Source organism: Rhodamnia argentea, chromosome 2 (genome assembly GCF_020921035.1).
Source record: "Rhodamnia argentea isolate NSW1041297 chromosome 2, ASM2092103v1, whole genome shotgun sequence".
NCBI lineage: Eukaryota > Viridiplantae > Streptophyta > Magnoliopsida > Myrtales > Myrtaceae > Rhodamnia > Rhodamnia argentea.
The window spans coordinates 2,508,176-2,526,748 of NC_063151.1; the positions used below are offsets into that span (position 1 = coordinate 2,508,176).

Sequence of the window (18,573 nt, forward strand, 5' to 3'; positions counted from 1 at the left end):
TTGAAATATAGTATTAAAAGTAAAGATGTAATTATCTAGAACCATCTAACCTTCCCGATGCTCCATCTTCGATGGCGCTTAAGATTTTTCAAATGTCTCTGATGTACATTTTCACCAAGCAACTCCAAGCCATTAAAAGAGATCCCTTTATCAGTCTCCATATAAATATGAGGGGGCCATTTTGAAAACCTCTGCTTTTGATCAAACTTAGAAAAATCAGAGCTACTTGGCTGCTGAAAATCCTTAAAAGCAGAAGATCCACCAGTACCTTCCACCAAATATTCCCCAAAAAAATGCAGAGCGGTTTTCATTACAGCCAAACGCCCCGCAAGTTTTCTCTTTGGTGTCACAAGTACACATGGAGCCGAAATCAGAACCTGAAAATAAGGATCTAAAATGAGGAATACGGTTGTATGTTTCCACCAAACTTTTGTGCTTGCTAAGTTAAACTCAACATACCTCATCACTAATTTCGGCTTCAGGAGAGGAGGCAGAAGAATCTACTCTATCCTGAGAAATATCCTTGTGATCGTTACTATCTTTTACGATTACATCACATTGAGCCTCCGAAGAATCCTCTGGTGCAGAGATCTTCTGCACACACAATTCATCTTCATTTTCATTTGGTTCTGCACTTGCTTCATCAGTAATTTTGCGCACACCTTTCAGCAAAAAACGCTTCATTTGCTCAGGAATATGTCCCGCAAAACCATATTTGCTTTCATTTACAGGAAGAGTAGTTTCGTCCTGAGGCGCAATAGACGGAGGATAACACAGTTTCTCATCAAAATGATAATTCTGCCTTAGTTTTTGTCTCCGGCGCCATCTATCTTCTGTTTTGTCAAGTTTCCAATGCCTCACAGAACTATTTGGAAATGCATTGGCAGACCATGGACCTCTCTCATCGATCAAAATTCGGAATAGATGCATCCACTTCTCCTGGTGAACATTAAGATAGATGATTATATACATTAGCATCTGGAAATGGAAAGAGATAAAGGAACAGGAAAAAAAATAAACATAATTGATGTCCACAGTCCACATACAGCGACATTTTGCTGCTGCTCCTCATAACACAGCTGGAAAGCAGCCTTTCTGCTGTCATCAGAAGCAATAATGTTATTCAAGCTGCTTTGAATCTCATCTTCAAAAGTCCTACTGCTGCTGAGTTCTGCAGAGGATATCTCCTCGACCCTACTGCAGAGCTCATGCAACTGCCGGCTACGATCTGTTTTTAGCGCCTTCATATATTTTGCCTCGTCAGCAACCTAGAAAGGTAAACAACTCACTAAGTTTCATGATGAGCAAATATGCATGTTATTTTTCATCACTTAATGTCCTATTTAAACATAAAACACAGGCCGCAAGATATTGCACTCTTCAAGAACAAGTCAAGCTCTGACCCAAAAAAAGAAAAAGAACATGTCAAGCAAACTTCACAAGGGGTATACGCACACGAAACAGTTTCTCCAAATGCAGCAAGCAGATATCATGCCGTTGTGTCACCCGATCTCATGCTACATATGTCATGCATTTCATGAGTTAGCCAATAAAGGGACATCTATGTAGCAAGGAATTGCACAAAAACATTACGGCAAAATTGACTGAAAACGTTATAAGCAATCTTTTCAAACTTGGACAGGCAGTTGATCCTATGGGTATCAGTCCAAGTCCGTCTTGTTAGCATGAACGAATTTTGTTCAAAACATGGTTTGAACTCGTTTGACCACCAGTTGAACTGGTAAAATGGTGCACCAGACCTAAATAACCTGATTTGGAGCTATGACAGTGATTTCAAGCAGACTTTCAGCAACACAGTAGAGAATGCATTAGGTCTTGAATTACTCCGGAGGTATTCGGTCGGTTTTAGGTCATGGGAATGTGAATGGTATGGTAAATTGCCCAGCCCATATTCTGCTTCAAATAAAACTAATTGGAACGGGTGTGGAATATTCAAACAAGGGATTGGGAGGAGAACACTTGTATACAGACATGTAGGGTTACAGCTGACAGATGCACGAGTACGATTCAAACAGGTTGGGCCATTTCAGGTTCTACCTTCTCAGGTACATGTCCAGTCTAGATTCAGGTTAATCAGTTCTCTAATCATCTCAAGATTCACTTTCTTCAGATACGGGTCAGGTCCAATTCTCAGAGTGCTCAATTCCAGGCCTGCTCGGGTTTCAAAGCATTCCCTTTTGATATTTTCTGGTTCCAAGTTCATCTAGATCATCAAATACCATGGCATGTCATGTTGCATCAGGTCCAAGTTATTTCGGGTCCAGGGTGATATTGGACTTTGGTTATTTTCGGGTTTAAATTTAGGTCACTCTCTGATTATTCAATATTTTGATTTTCTCACGGATTTGTATTGGATTGGGTTATTTAGCAATCTGAGGTTGGCTCTAGTCACTTTTTGGGCATATTGGCTGGGGTCCTCGAGTTGAGTCAGAGATTGCCACCTCTAACAATAGGGCTCTTGGAGGTATATGCTAACACTGGTGACAAGTGCTTTAGATATTTTTAACCTTAGCATATATAGATCTGAAGGTCCAACCAGTTGGTTGACTAAGTTGAACAGTCACTACAAAATCATACCAATTCTTTCTATTCTGGGTTAAAAAAAAAAACATCATAACTTAAGCCTATAAAAGGGAGGGAAAGAATGCAAGCAACTATAACACCAAAACAACCCTTAATAACGCCGTAAAGCACTTAAAATTTAGTAACACTCACGGCTGAAAGCACTCTATCCTTCTGGATTAGATTTTGTATAGTGCTCGTTTCTTTTGAAATGCTTCCTGAATCTGATGGATCATCCCTGCCAGCAATGCTTGTAGCAAGCATGGCTTTCCCACAGTTAACTGTTTCGCGAATCACATGTGATATAACATGAAAACGAGCACCATCATCCAACATACCATAGCGGGACCTGACAGAAAGCAAAGCCCTGGCAACCATAAAACAAAAGCAGTATACTCAGAATGTGGAGAAACATTTAGGGAAGAAAACAAGTTGTAAGGAAACTTGCAGATAGCAGATGATATCATCGGCAAATTAGAATCCTTTTGGGATGTATAAAGCAAAGTACCAGATGAAAAGTTGCAGCCTCGTCTTGGTCAGTTCATCATCAGAAACCATAAGACAAGGCAAGAGTGAAACAAACAGTTGTACACAACGCGAAGCCCTTTCAAGAGAAGATTTGCACAGATACAGAATCACAAGTCGAAAGACAATTCTTGGGCCCTTCTCCCCTCTCAAAAGCATTGCCCTATCAACAGATTTAGAAGGTTTTCCACCCAAAGCATTTTGAATCCCTCCCGATACAACAACAGCAGCCATTTCTGCAGCAGGAATGTTTAATGATTCGACCAAGCCCCGAGCTCTTTGGCCTAAAGATGGACCTACTGAGGATGATGACTTGGGCAACAGTTTACTTGGTCCCTTGCCATTTATCTCGCTGATCAATATCCACAAGTTGTCATACAGATTCCACCACCTATCCCCATCTATTTTATCTTCTTTTGCAGACGGCTGCTTGCCAAACTGTGGATTTCTGGAGATAAAAGGAGAACATAAAATTAAACTGTGAAAGCAAAACGTCACCTATCAATTTAAGTAACCAAATTACGGTCCAAAAGAAAATTTAGAAACCATCTTAAATTTCTTTTTCTTCTGGCAGAGACAGATATGTGTCTTTCCTATTCAAGGATGTATACAACTTAGTCAGTAAAAATTTGATGAACCATTGTAAAAGCAGAATACAAACTAATGCTAGAAACAAAAGCTGATCGATTCTGGCAAATTAACACCACCAACTAAACATGCTCTAAAGGTACTAATTGGATTTGTGGAAAGATCCTAGATGCCTAAAAGTCATGAATTACATTCCCAATGGCATGATAGCAATCTCAGTGACCCACAACAGATGGCAAGCACTGCCTTGCATTCAATGTCTTGCCAGTCCACAAGGGTTCACTGATGCTTCTTTAACCGTCACATCATTACTAATGTCCATTAGTTCAAAGACATATATGCAGAAAAAGCATGGCTCAAGTACTACCACAATTAATTTCAGGACACATAAAGATAAACTATGCCCAACTATAACCCCCAATACCACCAAAAGCATGACTCTCAAGGAATATAAAAGCAAATAAAAAGGTGACTGCTCCCCATGAGAACAAAGCAGGAAATCACCTCACCTTGATGGTTGTTCATCAGATGCCCCTTGGAGAATCTCTTGCAAGGCATTAGTAAATTCTTTGTGACTGTCTAAATCTAAGGACACCAAGGTAAAGTCGGAGCTACTAGCAGGAAACTGCAAGAAAAACAACACAAAACTGTCTGTCATACTCTATCTAGTGTTCTCATTTAAAATGAATTGTACTTAATATGTCCATATACTGTTGCAATTGCAAGACACGTGATGGCTAGAAATCTAATGAGGTACTTGCAAAGCACCAACATATGTAAATCGTACATAATGACATACTTAGAGACACTTATTTGAAGAGAATCGTATTTGACCACAACTTAGCTGCCTTTCTTTATTGGCAAAATGACACAAATAATCCATGAATTTTGACCCAATGTGCAATGTAGTCCTTGAACTTTTAATTTGACCAATATGGTCATTGAACTTTAACCTAATGTTCAATGCGATCCCCGAACTTTTAATTTGACCAATATGGACTACATTCAATATCTTCTTATAGTTCGGGGACTCAATTGAATATGTTCCAAAAGTTCGGGGACCATATTGGTCAAATTAAAAGTTCAAGGACCACATTGAACATTGGGTTAAAGTCAAGGGACCATATTGGTCAAATTAAAAGTTTAGGGACTACATTGCATGTTGGGTCAAAGTTCATGGACTATTTGAGTCATTATCCCTTCTTCATTTGAATACACACATAAGAAAGAATTAGCCTTTCAAGAACATTTAGACACAGAAAGAAAATCATGGAAAAAGTGGGCAACAAGTGCCATAAAGTAGAATACTCCAGTCATTCGATCGGCATGACATCCAAAGGAAGACTTCACATTCCTTCTTTCATGAGCAACAACCAGTGTAAGCCCATGATCCCCCCAATTTCTGTTCTTGCTTTTTTCCCTCAAAGACGAAGCTCTTATTTTTTACCTAAGTGACAATTAGAAAGCAGACTTTAAAACTTTGCATACCGGAAGTTTGTTGTCAAGTTCAGATATAAGCATCTCATCAACCAGTTTCAGCAGATACAGTGTATTGTCTCGACATGGTTGGAAAACAAACATATTCTCCTCGGATGATAAATCCACCAGCTTTTGAACTAAGTCATGAAATATATCATGTAGTAAGTTCTGATGTGGCATGCCATCCTGGAAGAATACAATGAATCGAAGTAAATAAAACAGAGTAACAAAAAAAGTTTCAAAAACTATCCACAAAATTATCAGCAACAATGCATACTTGCTCTGAATGCATTAGTAGGAAATTCACTGTGTCCTCTAACTGTTGCCAGCCACCTTTAACAGAACGAATGTGGTGAGCAAGAACCACACAAAATAAGTTCCTCACAAGACTTTGTTCAGTTCTTTCTCCTTCACCATCTCCAAGGGACTCTACCCCATAGTTTTTCATAAAGTCAAGCTTAACAGAAGCAGTTAACCATGCATTCCATCCATGCTCCTACACAAACACACGAATAAATAAGGCGGATTAATTGGAAGATAAAATGAAGAAATCAAATTATAGGCTTGGTTCAGAAGTACCATTAGAGCTTCAATATTTGATGGATTTGAATCGAGCAGATCAGTCAGATCTCTGAGAATTTTTATTCTTGCAGAAGCATCATTGCAGCCCGACAAGAATTTGAAAATGAGTACTAATACCTGTGGAAGAAAAAAATGAGAGCCGTTACCCTTTGTTCGCTGCTTCTCGATCTGGTAGTGTTTCTGTAGCACCTGTCAATGTCAAAAACAGATAATAAAAGTCAAAAATTTTGAAAACAACTTTTAAGAGTCGCATTGTACCAGATAAGAGCATTAAGGAATATGAGACGAAATGTATTAGCTAAATTGAAGGAAAATTTTGTGAATTGCTGATAACCTGCTTTGGGCTAGCACCACCAAGAAGGACGTCGAACAAAGTAGCACATAAATTATCTGTCTGTCGGAATTTAAACAATCTTTCAGATATAGCTGAGAAAATTGGTTGCATCCTTGTACTGATATTTCTATAACTTTCTGAAAGTGATCTAGTTCTTCCGACACCTAGGCCAAAAAATCTTGTTCCTTTCTTCTCAGATGGAATTCCAACCAACAGTCTTCCAATAAACTGCAAGCCAAGTAATCTGATAGGCTCAAAGTCCCTACAATAAATTGGTAGAACAAATTGGTTTAGCATACTTCAGCTCAGTTTAATCTCAGCAGTCAAGATAATAGAAGAACCAAGAGTTTTATAACGAAGCAACAGCTTATTACATGCATCTCCATTCCATGAGCAGAAATATGCTCCCAAATCACATTCTTGAAGATGAAATCCCTTGGAAAAATACAAATAACAAATTTCCTTAGTGTTAATAACAAATCAAACACCATGATGAAACTGATTCACATGTTGACACTTTATCCTCAACATCATTCCAAGGTTTTCTATGAAGAACTCAATACGGTACGTCAACCTGTTCAAATAAGCGGCAGTGCACATTCCCAAATTACTGCAATTTCCAATGCAGAAATTAAGTTTCAAGACATCAATTGCACGGTAACACTATGAAATCAGTTCAACTAAGGGACTCAAATCTAACTTATCCTGGAAAAGAAAATGTGATTCAAAGGAAGTGGTTGTAACTTGACTCATTGAACTCAATAATATTGCAAGTTGAATTGCAAATTTGTCACTGGAGTTGTTTTAGGTAATTTCTCTTTTCTCACCTGTTGTGAATCAAACGAAGCTGAAGAAAAACGAGAGAAGCTGAGAGAACAGATTGCCCTATGATTAGCAGAAATTCAGCATCAAACACTCTAGTCTAAGGTCAGAGTGTTCCTCAGCCAGCAGTGATGCCTTCACTCTCAACTCCACTGAGAGATGTTTTTTACCCCAAAAATGACTTGGCAACTTGATCCTCTCAAAGCAAGCATGCATGATTTGGCTGTTATGCTAGCACTTGAAGTTTCGTTTTCTCTTTTCCCATTTATGTATAGTTCTTGTAATGCCTTAAAACCTAACAGATTAATATGTTGAATCCTAGTTCTAGTTAAACAAAATTTCAGTACTTCTATAATAGAAACACAGCTATTTGGAGGACTCACACTTTTTACTTCTTAGCCCCTAAAATTTGACTTTTATTTAATACTGAATGCGCCAGATCTTTAAAATAATGTATAGACATTTAAGATCATTTGCAATCATATAAAAATCTCACATTTTTTTAAAAAGCTAGATACCCTTCATCATTTTCACAGGTAAGTCAATGAGTAACCTTTTCCTTGAAGAAGCTAGAACAACTAGGCCCTCAACCCATTAATATTGCTTAATTTGGTGATAAAACCTTTATAGTTCAATTCACAAGTTTGATTATTTTTTTTTTTTAACCTTACATTGCGTAGCTCGCAAAAGTTATGATTTTACATTTCTAATACACCGTTTCATGACCACCCAACGACTCAAGGTAGAAAAGCAATTATCACCCCCTTCTCATATGTATTTGTTGCCCTTAAGGCACATCAAAACCTTTTAGGCAGTAATCCAATCAAAAATTGCAGGTGAACCTGTTGATTGCCCTCAAGCTTTGGAACCTTATTTTCAGATTGTCTGAGGTGGTACAGGTCATGACAACACAACCACTTAGCTATTTAGTTGTTGGAATGCCTATGTAGGAGACTCAATTTCTAAGAAGTCTTGGAGTACTGCAACACTTTGTCTCATGTGGCACTGGAAAGAAAATCAAAGATTGTTTGAGAATTTGGATTGTTCAGTTGATCCAGTGTTGTACTCTTTTGTTCGACTTTGGTCTTCTCATTCTGATTGCCTGTAGTCTGGTTATGGTTCTGTTTCGTTTGTTTATTCTCTATTGTTGTCCTTGCACATTTCTAAAAGATAAAAACTTTTGAACAACCTTCAAAGCTTTGTCATAAAGATTTATTTCTTGAGGCTCAGATACATAACGATAGGGAGGACATTTCGACCAAACTTAACCTTCCCAAATGACGATTAACCGAATATGCAACAATTATTGACTTGTCACATATTACTTCTTAGCAAGAAAAATCTCATACTTTATTTGGTTTAATTATTATATCATTCAAATATGAGTAAACAATAGCAAGGACGAAACCCCTTTTTTTTAAACTTGAAATCATATATATCAGTTTCCTTGAGGCAAATACTTTACACAAAATTTCCTCCGAGACCAAATTTGAAGCAGGATTCCAAATTTTGTCAACAAGAAAGCAGTAACATGAAATCATACACGTAAGGCTGAATAAGTTCCTGTACATACACATAAAGAATTGAATATCAATCAAAGAGCATAACTTGCGTTTGACCCCATTAACCTGGAAAAAAAATGAACTAAGAACATTCTGTAACTTCAGCTTTGGGAAGGAAGACCAGTGGTTCTTGATCTCCTCCCCTTCTCTTTGTTATCATTCATTTTAGCTACTGTAACTATGCCTCTTGAAAACAATTTGCAATCTCCTTACTTGCTATGCTGACTCCGCACTATAGCATGAGTAACTACTAGGGTTCAAACTATCTTTCAAAAGATTCTTACACGAAAAATGCTGAAAGTGCTATTCCTTAAATCCCATGTTTAGTAGCTTAAAGATAATATATGAGTTTGCACCACCAGAACGATTCAAATGTTCTAATGTTCTTATCAAATACACACTTGTAGTTTCAGGCATATGACAAAAGAAAAAGAAACTTGTAGCTTCAGAAAATGTCAGCAGAGTTTCCAAAGTAATTGTAGACCTTTATGATACACGATTAGTTAAATGGATTATACTTTTTAGGGGCTATCAAACATTTTTCGAAAAAATTAAATAACAATAGGAGATAGGATAGTAACCGGAAGATCCAGTTAACTTAGTCTTCCTTTTATGTTGGAAACAATCCAGTAAAACGGCTCCATCCTTATGTAAAGAACAGGTGCACCAAGCTATTTCCAAGAGAGTAAACTCAAGTTGGCACCGTCTGCCATGCCATTCATTCAACTACACCATAATCAAGTTCAGAATAACCTTACAGAAAGCTAAAAGCATCTGACACCATCATGGTCACTTTATTAAACCCATATCAAGCTATTTTTGCTCATAAGCAGGACAAAAATAAAAACCTACAAAATTATCACTATTCTTATGCCAAGACAAGTAAAATTGAAGAGACAAATAAACTTCCAACCCCAAAAGAAAATTACAATAATAAAGTTGCAAGCAGAAAACTGACTAAGAATTATGAGTTCATTTCCCATGTAGAGGTAGACATACCTATTAAGAAGATTCACAAAAATGTGACAACCACCAACCATGTTCACTTGGTCGAGAAAGGAAGCAAGCAGTGGTTTCTGAGAAATAGCACGAATTACCATATGCAAAACATCCTCAATGCACGCCATGTCTTGGCTGCTATCAAAGAAAGCTACGAGAGCTTTAACATCTGCTGCCGTAATGCTTTGCCTGCACATCCACCAGATACATCATATCAATGACTACTGCACAACAAGATGTAACAATTGTAGATGCAAAACGTGATATATTGAATTATATGTGGCATTCAGACACAGAAGATGCCGATTCAGCACAGGCAAGTGAAGGTCATACCTAAGACTCATCTCACCAAGACTTAACAAAAGAAGACGAATTTTGCGTATTTCATCTTGAGTAGGTCTCTCTCCAACAATCTCCTTAGTAACAGGATGCAAAAGGGGCTTGCTTCCCATGGAAAATCTTGATTTGACATCCCAATAGTACTGGCGTACAATATCAATCACATGTGGGAGCCGGCAGAGACTCGTAAATAATCTTGGATCATTATCAAATTGTTGGATGAGAAACATGTATAATTCACGTTGCACCCTATAAGCTGTATAAACCCAGATGAGAGGATCAAGAAATACCCCGGCAATAGCATCTTTTACAAGAACTTCTGCCAAACCTGAGAAGCAATCACAAAAAGTCAACACAAACACATAATCGTGAGCGTGTCATAAGACATATCACTAACCTATTGATACTCAGGCCAAGAGCAGATATGTATAAATCCCTATAAGCACAGACGGCAGTGTACAGCAGCACTGAAATCACACACAAATTAGTAGCCATATGAATTCAACTCATCTTGCTACTCCTCACGACTTTCGTGGTTATACTTGTATGCTCTAGTCTTAAGATAACTTAGTAGATATAGATTATCTCAACAAATGTCTCTAATTCTCAGAACTTAGAACTTTTGAATCTTCTTTTCAATTTACATATGGACATCAGCAAACATGAACATGGTACTATATTGGCAACACAAACGATTTTTTTCATGTTGATTCCTGGAACAACTAAACAAAACAGAAAAATTGATAGGTAACAATATGATTCACACAAGAGACACCTTCAGAATGGAAGCGACAAGGCAAAAGATTCATTTGGGAGTTGGGATGGGTTTCTTTTATTGTCCAAAGAGGAATAGGTTGATCTATGCCACCACAAAAAATCACTTCCCATGAAATTCACAAGACGTAAGCAACATCAATACAATCGTATAATTCTTTTAGAAAAGCAGCATTTGGGACGTTTAGGCCTTCATTTGGCTGAAGCATCTACGTTAAGGAAGAACTCGAGTTCTGTAGATTAATGAGAACAGATTGATACTTGTTATCCCTCCAGCAATTTATCGGTTTACCTGGAAAAGAAGAAACTTAAGGACTTTTCAGAATTTAGATAGCTCTTTTGATATTTTGAACTGGTTATCTCAAATCACTTTGAATTTAGGGTTTCAATGGGGCTCACATACATATAGTCTCCCTCCCCCTAGTAGCTTAAGCTCGTGGATGGACATTCTCACATAATATTAGAGCCACATACCCCAGGTTTAATTAGCGGATGTGATTCCCATTCTTCAGTCCCACGTGCATTCTTCAAGTGGTTTTAGTCGGGTTTGCAAGCGAGAGAGAGTATTAAAGTGTTATCCCACATTGCATGTGGGAGTTTAATGGGCCAAATATACACATAGTCTCCTTTCTTTTAATAGCTTAATCTTTGTGTTGAACGTTCCAACAATTATGAACAGATAGTTACTGGTTTAAAGTTTTAGGTTACTGGAAAAATAACTTCTAAATTTGGACGGTTTGCTATGTCGACTCTCTCTCCATAACCTTGTACATGGGTATGGCATTCAAAAAATGGATTTCTCTTTGGTCCCCAAATTCAACTATCTCACATTAAATATTCTTCCTTTTCAAAAGAACATCACAAAATTTCTTTCCTTTTGGCAAGCTTTCATAAATATTACTGAATGAAATGAAGTGTCATAATATTAAACTTGATGGTACTAAGAAGAACTATCACCATTTAAGTAGAACAAGAAGAAGTTCATGATACATACTGCAATTTGCGATAACATTGAATAGATGCTTCAAGGCTGAGAGAGTTTCCAAATTTAGTTGCTGAGGAGGAACTGATCTCAGCAAAAATCCAAGAATTGAAAAGCCAGAAAGAATATGCATCTGCTGTTGATTTGCTAAATTCTCATCCAGCACACAAGCTATAAGTTCAAAAATTTCAGCTGTTAGGCGCTCTTTCGTGATAGGAACCAGCAAAGCATTTTCAAATTCTCCATTTTCCTCGTGTTCATATCTCTCAGACTGTGCTATCAGAGGAAAGAAGACTGAGACACCACCAACACAGTATATTATCTCTTGAAGCAAGCGTCTTGAACATAAGTGTGTCCCAACCATTACAGTCGCTTCAAATAAGTTCCTATCCAATGCATGATCCAACACTGCTGATGCATTAAACAATCTCCTGCCATCACAAGCCTGACAAAGAAAATCAAAACCATTGAATTTGTTAAACTAAAGATAACGGAGGGTAATAGGAACTCTTTCTATGCAGAGTAGATAACCTGAGCATTAAGTCCAAATACAACTTTGGGTGCAAGACCATCTTTAGCATCAAGAATCCCACTTGGTAACTGGTTGTTACTGAAAGGTGCAGTTTCATGGTCGAGGAACGAGTACATATAGCTGGGTCCAAGGGAATAGACACCCTGAACTAGCTCAGGAGTTAGAGCATCGTTGAACAAATAAACAGGACCAATCTGACCATGGAAAGGAAATGAACTTCTGGACTCAATAGCACCATCTTCTTCATTCGTGGATAAAGAGACTTTTGCACCAATGGTACAATGTGTCAATTGCTCATTAACTTTTGCATACCTGAATTATGAAATCAGAAAGAAAAGAAAAGAAATGGAAGTCAGACAATCTTACACCCTTGTACATGTACAATTACTAGAACTTTTACATATACATGTTATATAACGTACTATCTTTAGGGCTTTCAAAGGGCGAAAAGCATATACTTTGGTCCGATCATCAAATGTGCCAAATGTTTGAATTTCTCACAAAACACAAGATATTTAAGTCCAACAAGTCTAGTCCTGTTAGTCTGCTGTTAGAGTTTTCTGTCAACATTTACGTGGTAAATACTATTGAGATGCTCCACCTCAATTAAAAGTGCCATGCGGACTGCACATCACTCCTAAAAATCCAAGGAAAACTCAATTTGTCTGAATTTAAGAAACAAAGAGCAAAGAAAAAAAATAGTAAACCGAAAGAGCTCTTCTACTTCAGCAAAAAACGAAGAACCCAATGAGAACAAAAGCCAAGGGGACTAAGCGATGAGAGAGAGGGCTATGGGCATGTGACTTTGTTTTTTCATCTACTTATTTGCGAGAAGCAACTGAAACTTGATTTTCGACAACCAGGAGAACCTCCGAACTATGAATTACCCAATCCTCAAACACGGATGTTGCTAAAAGAACAAACAACTTCAACAATGAAACGAGGGGAAATTAATTATAGAATCAAATATCACATATTAGTTGATGAGGACTTTTTGTTTGTTCACTTGGTGGAAGGAGAAGCTTTTACACAAGGAGATAAAGAATGCAAAACCCGAAACAGTCAATTGAAGCAAATCCTCTTACCTTTCAACAACTCTAAGGACAGTCAACAAAGAAAGGAATAGTCGATAGTATTAACAAAGAAGCAGATCTCTTCTATTGTACATTTACTTACAGTTGTTTGCATCTATTCCTTTAATTGCACCATATGAAGTAGATGTTTGCTTTTAAAGTGACATGCCCATGTTCCCACATATAATTGACATGTCAACAAAGAAAGGAATGGTCGATAGTATTAACAAAGAAGGAGATCTTTCCTATTGTACATTTGCTTACTGCTGTACTCATCTATTCCTTTAATTGGACGATATGAAGTAGATGTTTGCTTTTAGAGGGACATGCCCATGTTCCCACATATAACTAACATGGAGTCCGCATTTCCATCTACCACGTCATCCTCTTGAAGTACAATATTAACAGTAGACTTGAAGTAGCCAGAATTTCACTTAAACATAAGTATATAAGATACTTTGATAAAACTGAAAGGTTGGGCTAAATTCAAAGGTTGTGCCCACAGCCTCTTTTTCTTAATTAACCCCTGTTTCCAATACACAATCCGGTGTTGCCGAAATGCACTAATGCTTTCATTCCTCTGCTACCATATTGATTTGCCGATACGAAGCTAAATTGCCTCAATAGTCCTAATTGAGGCCGAAGTGCATATGAACAGGTCTCTTTCACAGCTATCTTCCATAGAAGTAAAATCCTTCCCAAGGTAAAAGAAGTACATAACGCAAAATTGGACGAGACAAAACCTGCATCTGTCAGATGATACAAGATCACCATCCAAGTAACACCGTAAAAGACTACCCCCAGAAAATGCTCTTCCAATGCTGTGTGTTAAGCATAGATGATGCCATTTTTTCTTGACTAAATTAACTTGTAGGCCAACAGACTGTTCCTTAAGGTTGACTGACTGCAAAAAGGTGAACAAGAAATATCAGTGTCAGCCCTGCTTGCACAAAGAACCAAAAAGTTCCATATTAAAAGCGTCAATATAGAATGATATCTCACTAGAAAATGTTAGTTAAAATGCATCTTAAGAAATGATTAAGACAGAAGGGGACATCTCTACCTCATATATCAGCCTATCCTTTGAAAGTAGAGCCACACAACCTCTTCCATTTTCTGTGAGAAAACTAAAAAGACTCATTGCTCCATTTCTAGGAAAATTTTCTACCCTAAGCCAACATGAAAAAGAGAAGCCCTTATTAAGAGGCCACTGTATAGGTGATCTGATGTGGATACCCTGCTTCGAAACAAAAAGGCAAAAAGATCAGTTAATATATCTGGACATATAATATGAATGCTTAATGGCACAAGAAAAGTGATCAAGCCTAAATGAATTTGTATACTTATCACACGACAATCCATCAAGCTACATGCTTATCTTTTCCTGGGCTACTTCTCTCCACCATGTTGCATGATGGGGAATCTGTGAAATGGACTGGTCCACACAATACTACCAATGGATCTAAGATGACTAGCCTGAATTAATCCAAACATAGGAGGGACATAGATTCATAAGTGAATCACGAAAGACAACTATCGATAGGACATAGATTAAAAAAAAAAAAGTCTCATTTGAGTGGAGCTTGACCACATTTTATTTATATCCCGTGATAATGATTTGCTCTGCCAGCAAACAATAATACTAAAGAACCTAGACGAATTCTAGTTCTATGGATAGGAAATCCAATAAAGAAATAAAAGAATCCTATCAAGACAACTTTCTTAAAGCTTAAGTGGTAAGACATAGGTGTGATTCGATACTGATATGCTCTAATACTCCTCACGTGTAGGCTTGTATTTGGCCTAACACTAGGGTAGAAATTAACTATCTTAAGGATGCAAAGGAGTCTTGAGAGATTTGAGTGGAAGGCATCATGCTCTAATAATTTGAGAATTTTGTGACGGTGCCAATTGCTCTAAAAGCTTAAGCAGTTAGATGAGAGCGAGGTTTAGTATTTAAATGCTCCAAAAAGTATCAGGTCCTCAAGTGAGTACAGCAGATTTACCAAAGGTCCCATTCCATGCAAACTATGGTGCTCAACAAGTGACACACATCACAAAGAAAATGGTCCCTACCCATTTCATCAAAAAGGAGAAAAAGCACGGAAAGGAAAAAAAAGCAAAAAGACAATCTCTTCCAGATGGAAAATAGCCTGCCCATATTAACCAAGTAAAGACCCAGCACCATTCACAACTAGTATGTTGTTCTCTTCACCAATAAATCCGCTATCACTTCAGTTTCCCTCCGTATGAGGAAGCCATGATTGGACAAGGACAATATTTCTCTCCTATCACATGTTGATCCTATATTCCATGACTGGTAGACCCAGCAATTAGGCAACAAATAGAGTTGACAACCTAATCCATTAGTGAGACCATTCTCTTCGTATCTTCCATTGAATGCAGTACACACTTACAGAATCACTACCGCTGAGGTCAAAAAAGGCAGTTGGTCCCCTCTCATTTAGCATTGATAGAACACTAGTCAACAGTAATGAACAATATTGCTGCCGGGCTCCAACTTTCTCACTGCGAAGAAGAGCAAAAATTTTACGAATATCCTTGCCAGATATGCTGTGACCACCAATGACCTGAATCAACTGGGCAATCCGCATGATAACATGATCATCATCTTCTTGAGAAAACCAGTCGAGAAGAAAACTGAGCATTCCCACTCTGACGCAGGAAGCTCGGTTCGAGATGGAATCTCTAAGTAATAGCTGAAAAGTATTGAGCCCATGATGACGCAAAGAAGCACTGCTCTGCCCAACCACAAAAAATATGGTAGAGAACATTAATTACTTGCAATAACTGTGTGTAGAAGGCTACAAGGCTTCACAATAACAATGTATATAGCCCCTTATTCACCGAGTCTGAGGAGATTATACTACTAACCTTCTGCAGAACGCTGAGATAAAGTATGATTACATCTTCGTTCTGAGTCAAAGCAAATGAAAAGCAAAAAATCATGTCTTAGAAGCAGGAGCATTGAAACTCATTTTAGGTAATTCTTGCGACTTTCTAAAAACAGAGGCATCACTGAGTCACCTTGACAATAAAGTTAGACTTCACATCAAATCTTCCATCTACAAGCATATCAAGGAGAGCATTGAAGAGTGCTTCACTGGGCTGCCATTGACAGAAGTCCAGTAGCAAACTTTGCAGCGTCTTGTAACCACTACCAACAAGCGCTCTGAATGCAATCTGTGCAAATGAAGAGATGAATTCAATGGCAGAACAACCTAGCAATTAGAAATTCTTGCACAAGGATTATTTCTTCTTCTGGGTGGGAAAATATAGCATAAAGAAAGATTTTGTCAAATCAACAAAATGAATATGCTCAGATTAGAAACCATACTTATGTATAGGTCATTTTCGAAATACCCATCTGAAAACATATTGAAAATGACCTACTCATTTCTCGGATTTACATGAAAACATCTTTATTGTTCTATGAAAGGATATTACCGGTTATCAGCAGTCATTAAATGTATGCCAAATCGATTGTCCTAATGAGAAAAACATAGTCATTTCATGAAAATCCAAATACAAGTAGGTTGAACATTTCGCACCACGCTTTGGTCAGGTTTCACAAAAATGATGTGCCTGCATGAGCATAAATGGGCAAAGTATGATCTGGAACTGTAAAACTGTTGTCCTCACCACACTCAATGTTCAAATGATTCCATCAAACCTCAGTTTTATTAACAGGATAATGATCGATACTCTTCCTGAAGGCTCTTTTCAATAAGCAAGGATTAGAAGCTACTAATTCCAAAGTTAAGTATTGCAAATATTTCCATCCATGAGGAACCAGAAACGTCATTGCTTACTTTACTGTGCAAAGAGTAGTGACAGGAAAGCTTTTAGCTTCCTTTGTTCTACCCTTCGTGCGTGACCCGGAGCAGGTGGATTGACTATGAACCTAGCTCTTCTTTATGTTTATGCAGTGACAGAGGCAACATCTCTATATGAGAAACCCGCGAGAGTGACTCGTTTCCTTAAGGCATGCCCCTAATCAACTTCCTATTGTAAATGCCAAAGCACGAAGAACGGTTATGCCTATAACACTAGATATGGGAACAGCTGATTGAAGTGCATCTTTCTTATATTATCAAATTAATGCTTCTCCCCTTGAAAAGAGGGATCATCCGAAAAAAGAAAAGCACGAGGAAAGATTGCACGAACAGAGTAACTTCGCTCCTTTCCCGCCTTCCGGCTTAGACTCGATTTCTTTTTTTATATGAAGAATTTCATCTTGCCTTAGTCTTCCTTATAAAATGAAGGATTTTTCCAAAGGGGAAGACGAAATGAAAACGGAGCTTTTTAGCTCCTTTGAAAGTTCCCGAACCGTATAGGAGCCTTGGTGGGACACCGAATGACTTTACCGTGACCGGACACGGGATCTCTTTTTCGATGAGTAGACTTTTTGAGTTTATAAGCAATCATTTCCATCTCTACCTAATTCTTCCCCCTTTCGACACTATCCCCTCAAATGTTCCCTCAATCTTGTTGCCAAACCACTCCCGCCTTCTTGTTTGCCATAGGAAATTTGCTAGCCTTAACAGACTGAAGAAATTGGTGGTGTTTCAAGTCTCAGATTGCTCTCTTTATGCAATTGAGGAGGACACTATGGACTTCTGTTTATGTGTCCATTTTTCGGCTATTTCTGGCATCCAATTTTAGCTTTGTGCAAGATATATAGGGGAAGTTACTTATACTTGGAGACAGGAATAACTATCGGGGTTTACAATAATTGAAATTTCCTTTCTAATCAAAATGCTATGAGATCATTAAATTTCTTCAAGTAAGATCATTCACTAAATACAGCTGAAATATTAAGCACCTATCAAGAGATAATGAGAACATAATCCTCATTCTCTAAAGGAACCACCCTATTAGATTAACATTATCACTTAAAGCACAGAATTCCTAATTTATCCCCAACAGCATTCCTACTTTACAGTTGCCATAACCACAGGAACAGCATCTTGAAATTGATGAAGATAATGACCTTGAACTCTTTAATAGCAATAACCAATGTATGAGCTCTAGTCACAACAAGCCTACATGAATTTATCCAATTTCTCCCATGGTAGACCTGGAGTCACTTGATTAGAGGGACTAATGTTATTCAAGGCAATAGGGACAGCAATTTAGTACCATTGCCAAATGGAAAAATTTCAATATGCAAGATAAAAAGCATTGTAATATTTGCAAAAGTTATTCCAAAGGGCACAGATCCACTTCATGCAGCTATCTAGCTAGCCTAAACCAACGTGCCACAATCTCGTTGTGTCACTACAATTATTCCATGTTCCATACTTCATGAAGTAAGGCATATCCAAAGTAATGCACTCAAATTACCAGGGCTTCTCTGAAACAAACAAGGATTTCTC

General features: G+C 37.8%; 1 protein-coding gene across 7 annotated transcripts in view; it reads right to left on the minus strand.

Annotated features, from left to right (window-relative positions):
• LOC115749890 (BEACH domain-containing protein B) overlaps nucleotides 1-18,573 on the minus strand; it is a 46,025-nt gene that overhangs the window by 10,555 nt on the left and 16,897 nt on the right. For 6 of the 7 annotated variants that reach the window (XM_048274852.1, XM_048274853.1, XM_030686905.2 and 3 more), the window contains 19 exons: nucleotides 16,223-16,378; nucleotides 16,070-16,111; nucleotides 15,592-15,936; nucleotides 14,238-14,414; nucleotides 13,918-14,078; nucleotides 12,101-12,413; nucleotides 11,582-12,014; nucleotides 9,808-10,141; nucleotides 9,475-9,663; nucleotides 6,092-6,353; nucleotides 5,755-5,946; nucleotides 5,453-5,671; nucleotides 5,185-5,361; nucleotides 4,206-4,321; nucleotides 3,092-3,556; nucleotides 2,737-2,950; nucleotides 1,047-1,268; nucleotides 460-939; nucleotides 51-377 (listed from right to left, as the gene is read on the minus strand). In XM_048274852.1, the coding sequence (XP_048130809.1) occupies nucleotides 51-377; nucleotides 460-939; nucleotides 1,047-1,268; nucleotides 2,737-2,950; nucleotides 3,092-3,556; nucleotides 4,206-4,321; nucleotides 5,185-5,361; nucleotides 5,453-5,671; nucleotides 5,755-5,946; nucleotides 6,092-6,353; nucleotides 9,475-9,663; nucleotides 9,808-10,141; nucleotides 11,582-12,014; nucleotides 12,101-12,413; nucleotides 13,918-14,078; nucleotides 14,238-14,414; nucleotides 15,592-15,936; nucleotides 16,070-16,111; nucleotides 16,223-16,378 (4,824 nt within the window). The remainder of the gene's footprint in view (nucleotides 1-50; nucleotides 378-459; nucleotides 940-1,046; nucleotides 1,269-2,736; nucleotides 2,951-3,091; nucleotides 3,557-4,205; nucleotides 4,322-5,184; nucleotides 5,362-5,452; nucleotides 5,672-5,754; nucleotides 5,947-6,091; nucleotides 6,354-9,474; nucleotides 9,664-9,807; nucleotides 10,142-11,581; nucleotides 12,015-12,100; nucleotides 12,414-13,917; nucleotides 14,079-14,237; nucleotides 14,415-15,591; nucleotides 15,937-16,069; nucleotides 16,112-16,222; nucleotides 16,379-18,573) is intronic. The other variant, XM_048274854.1, reaches the window with a different exon arrangement.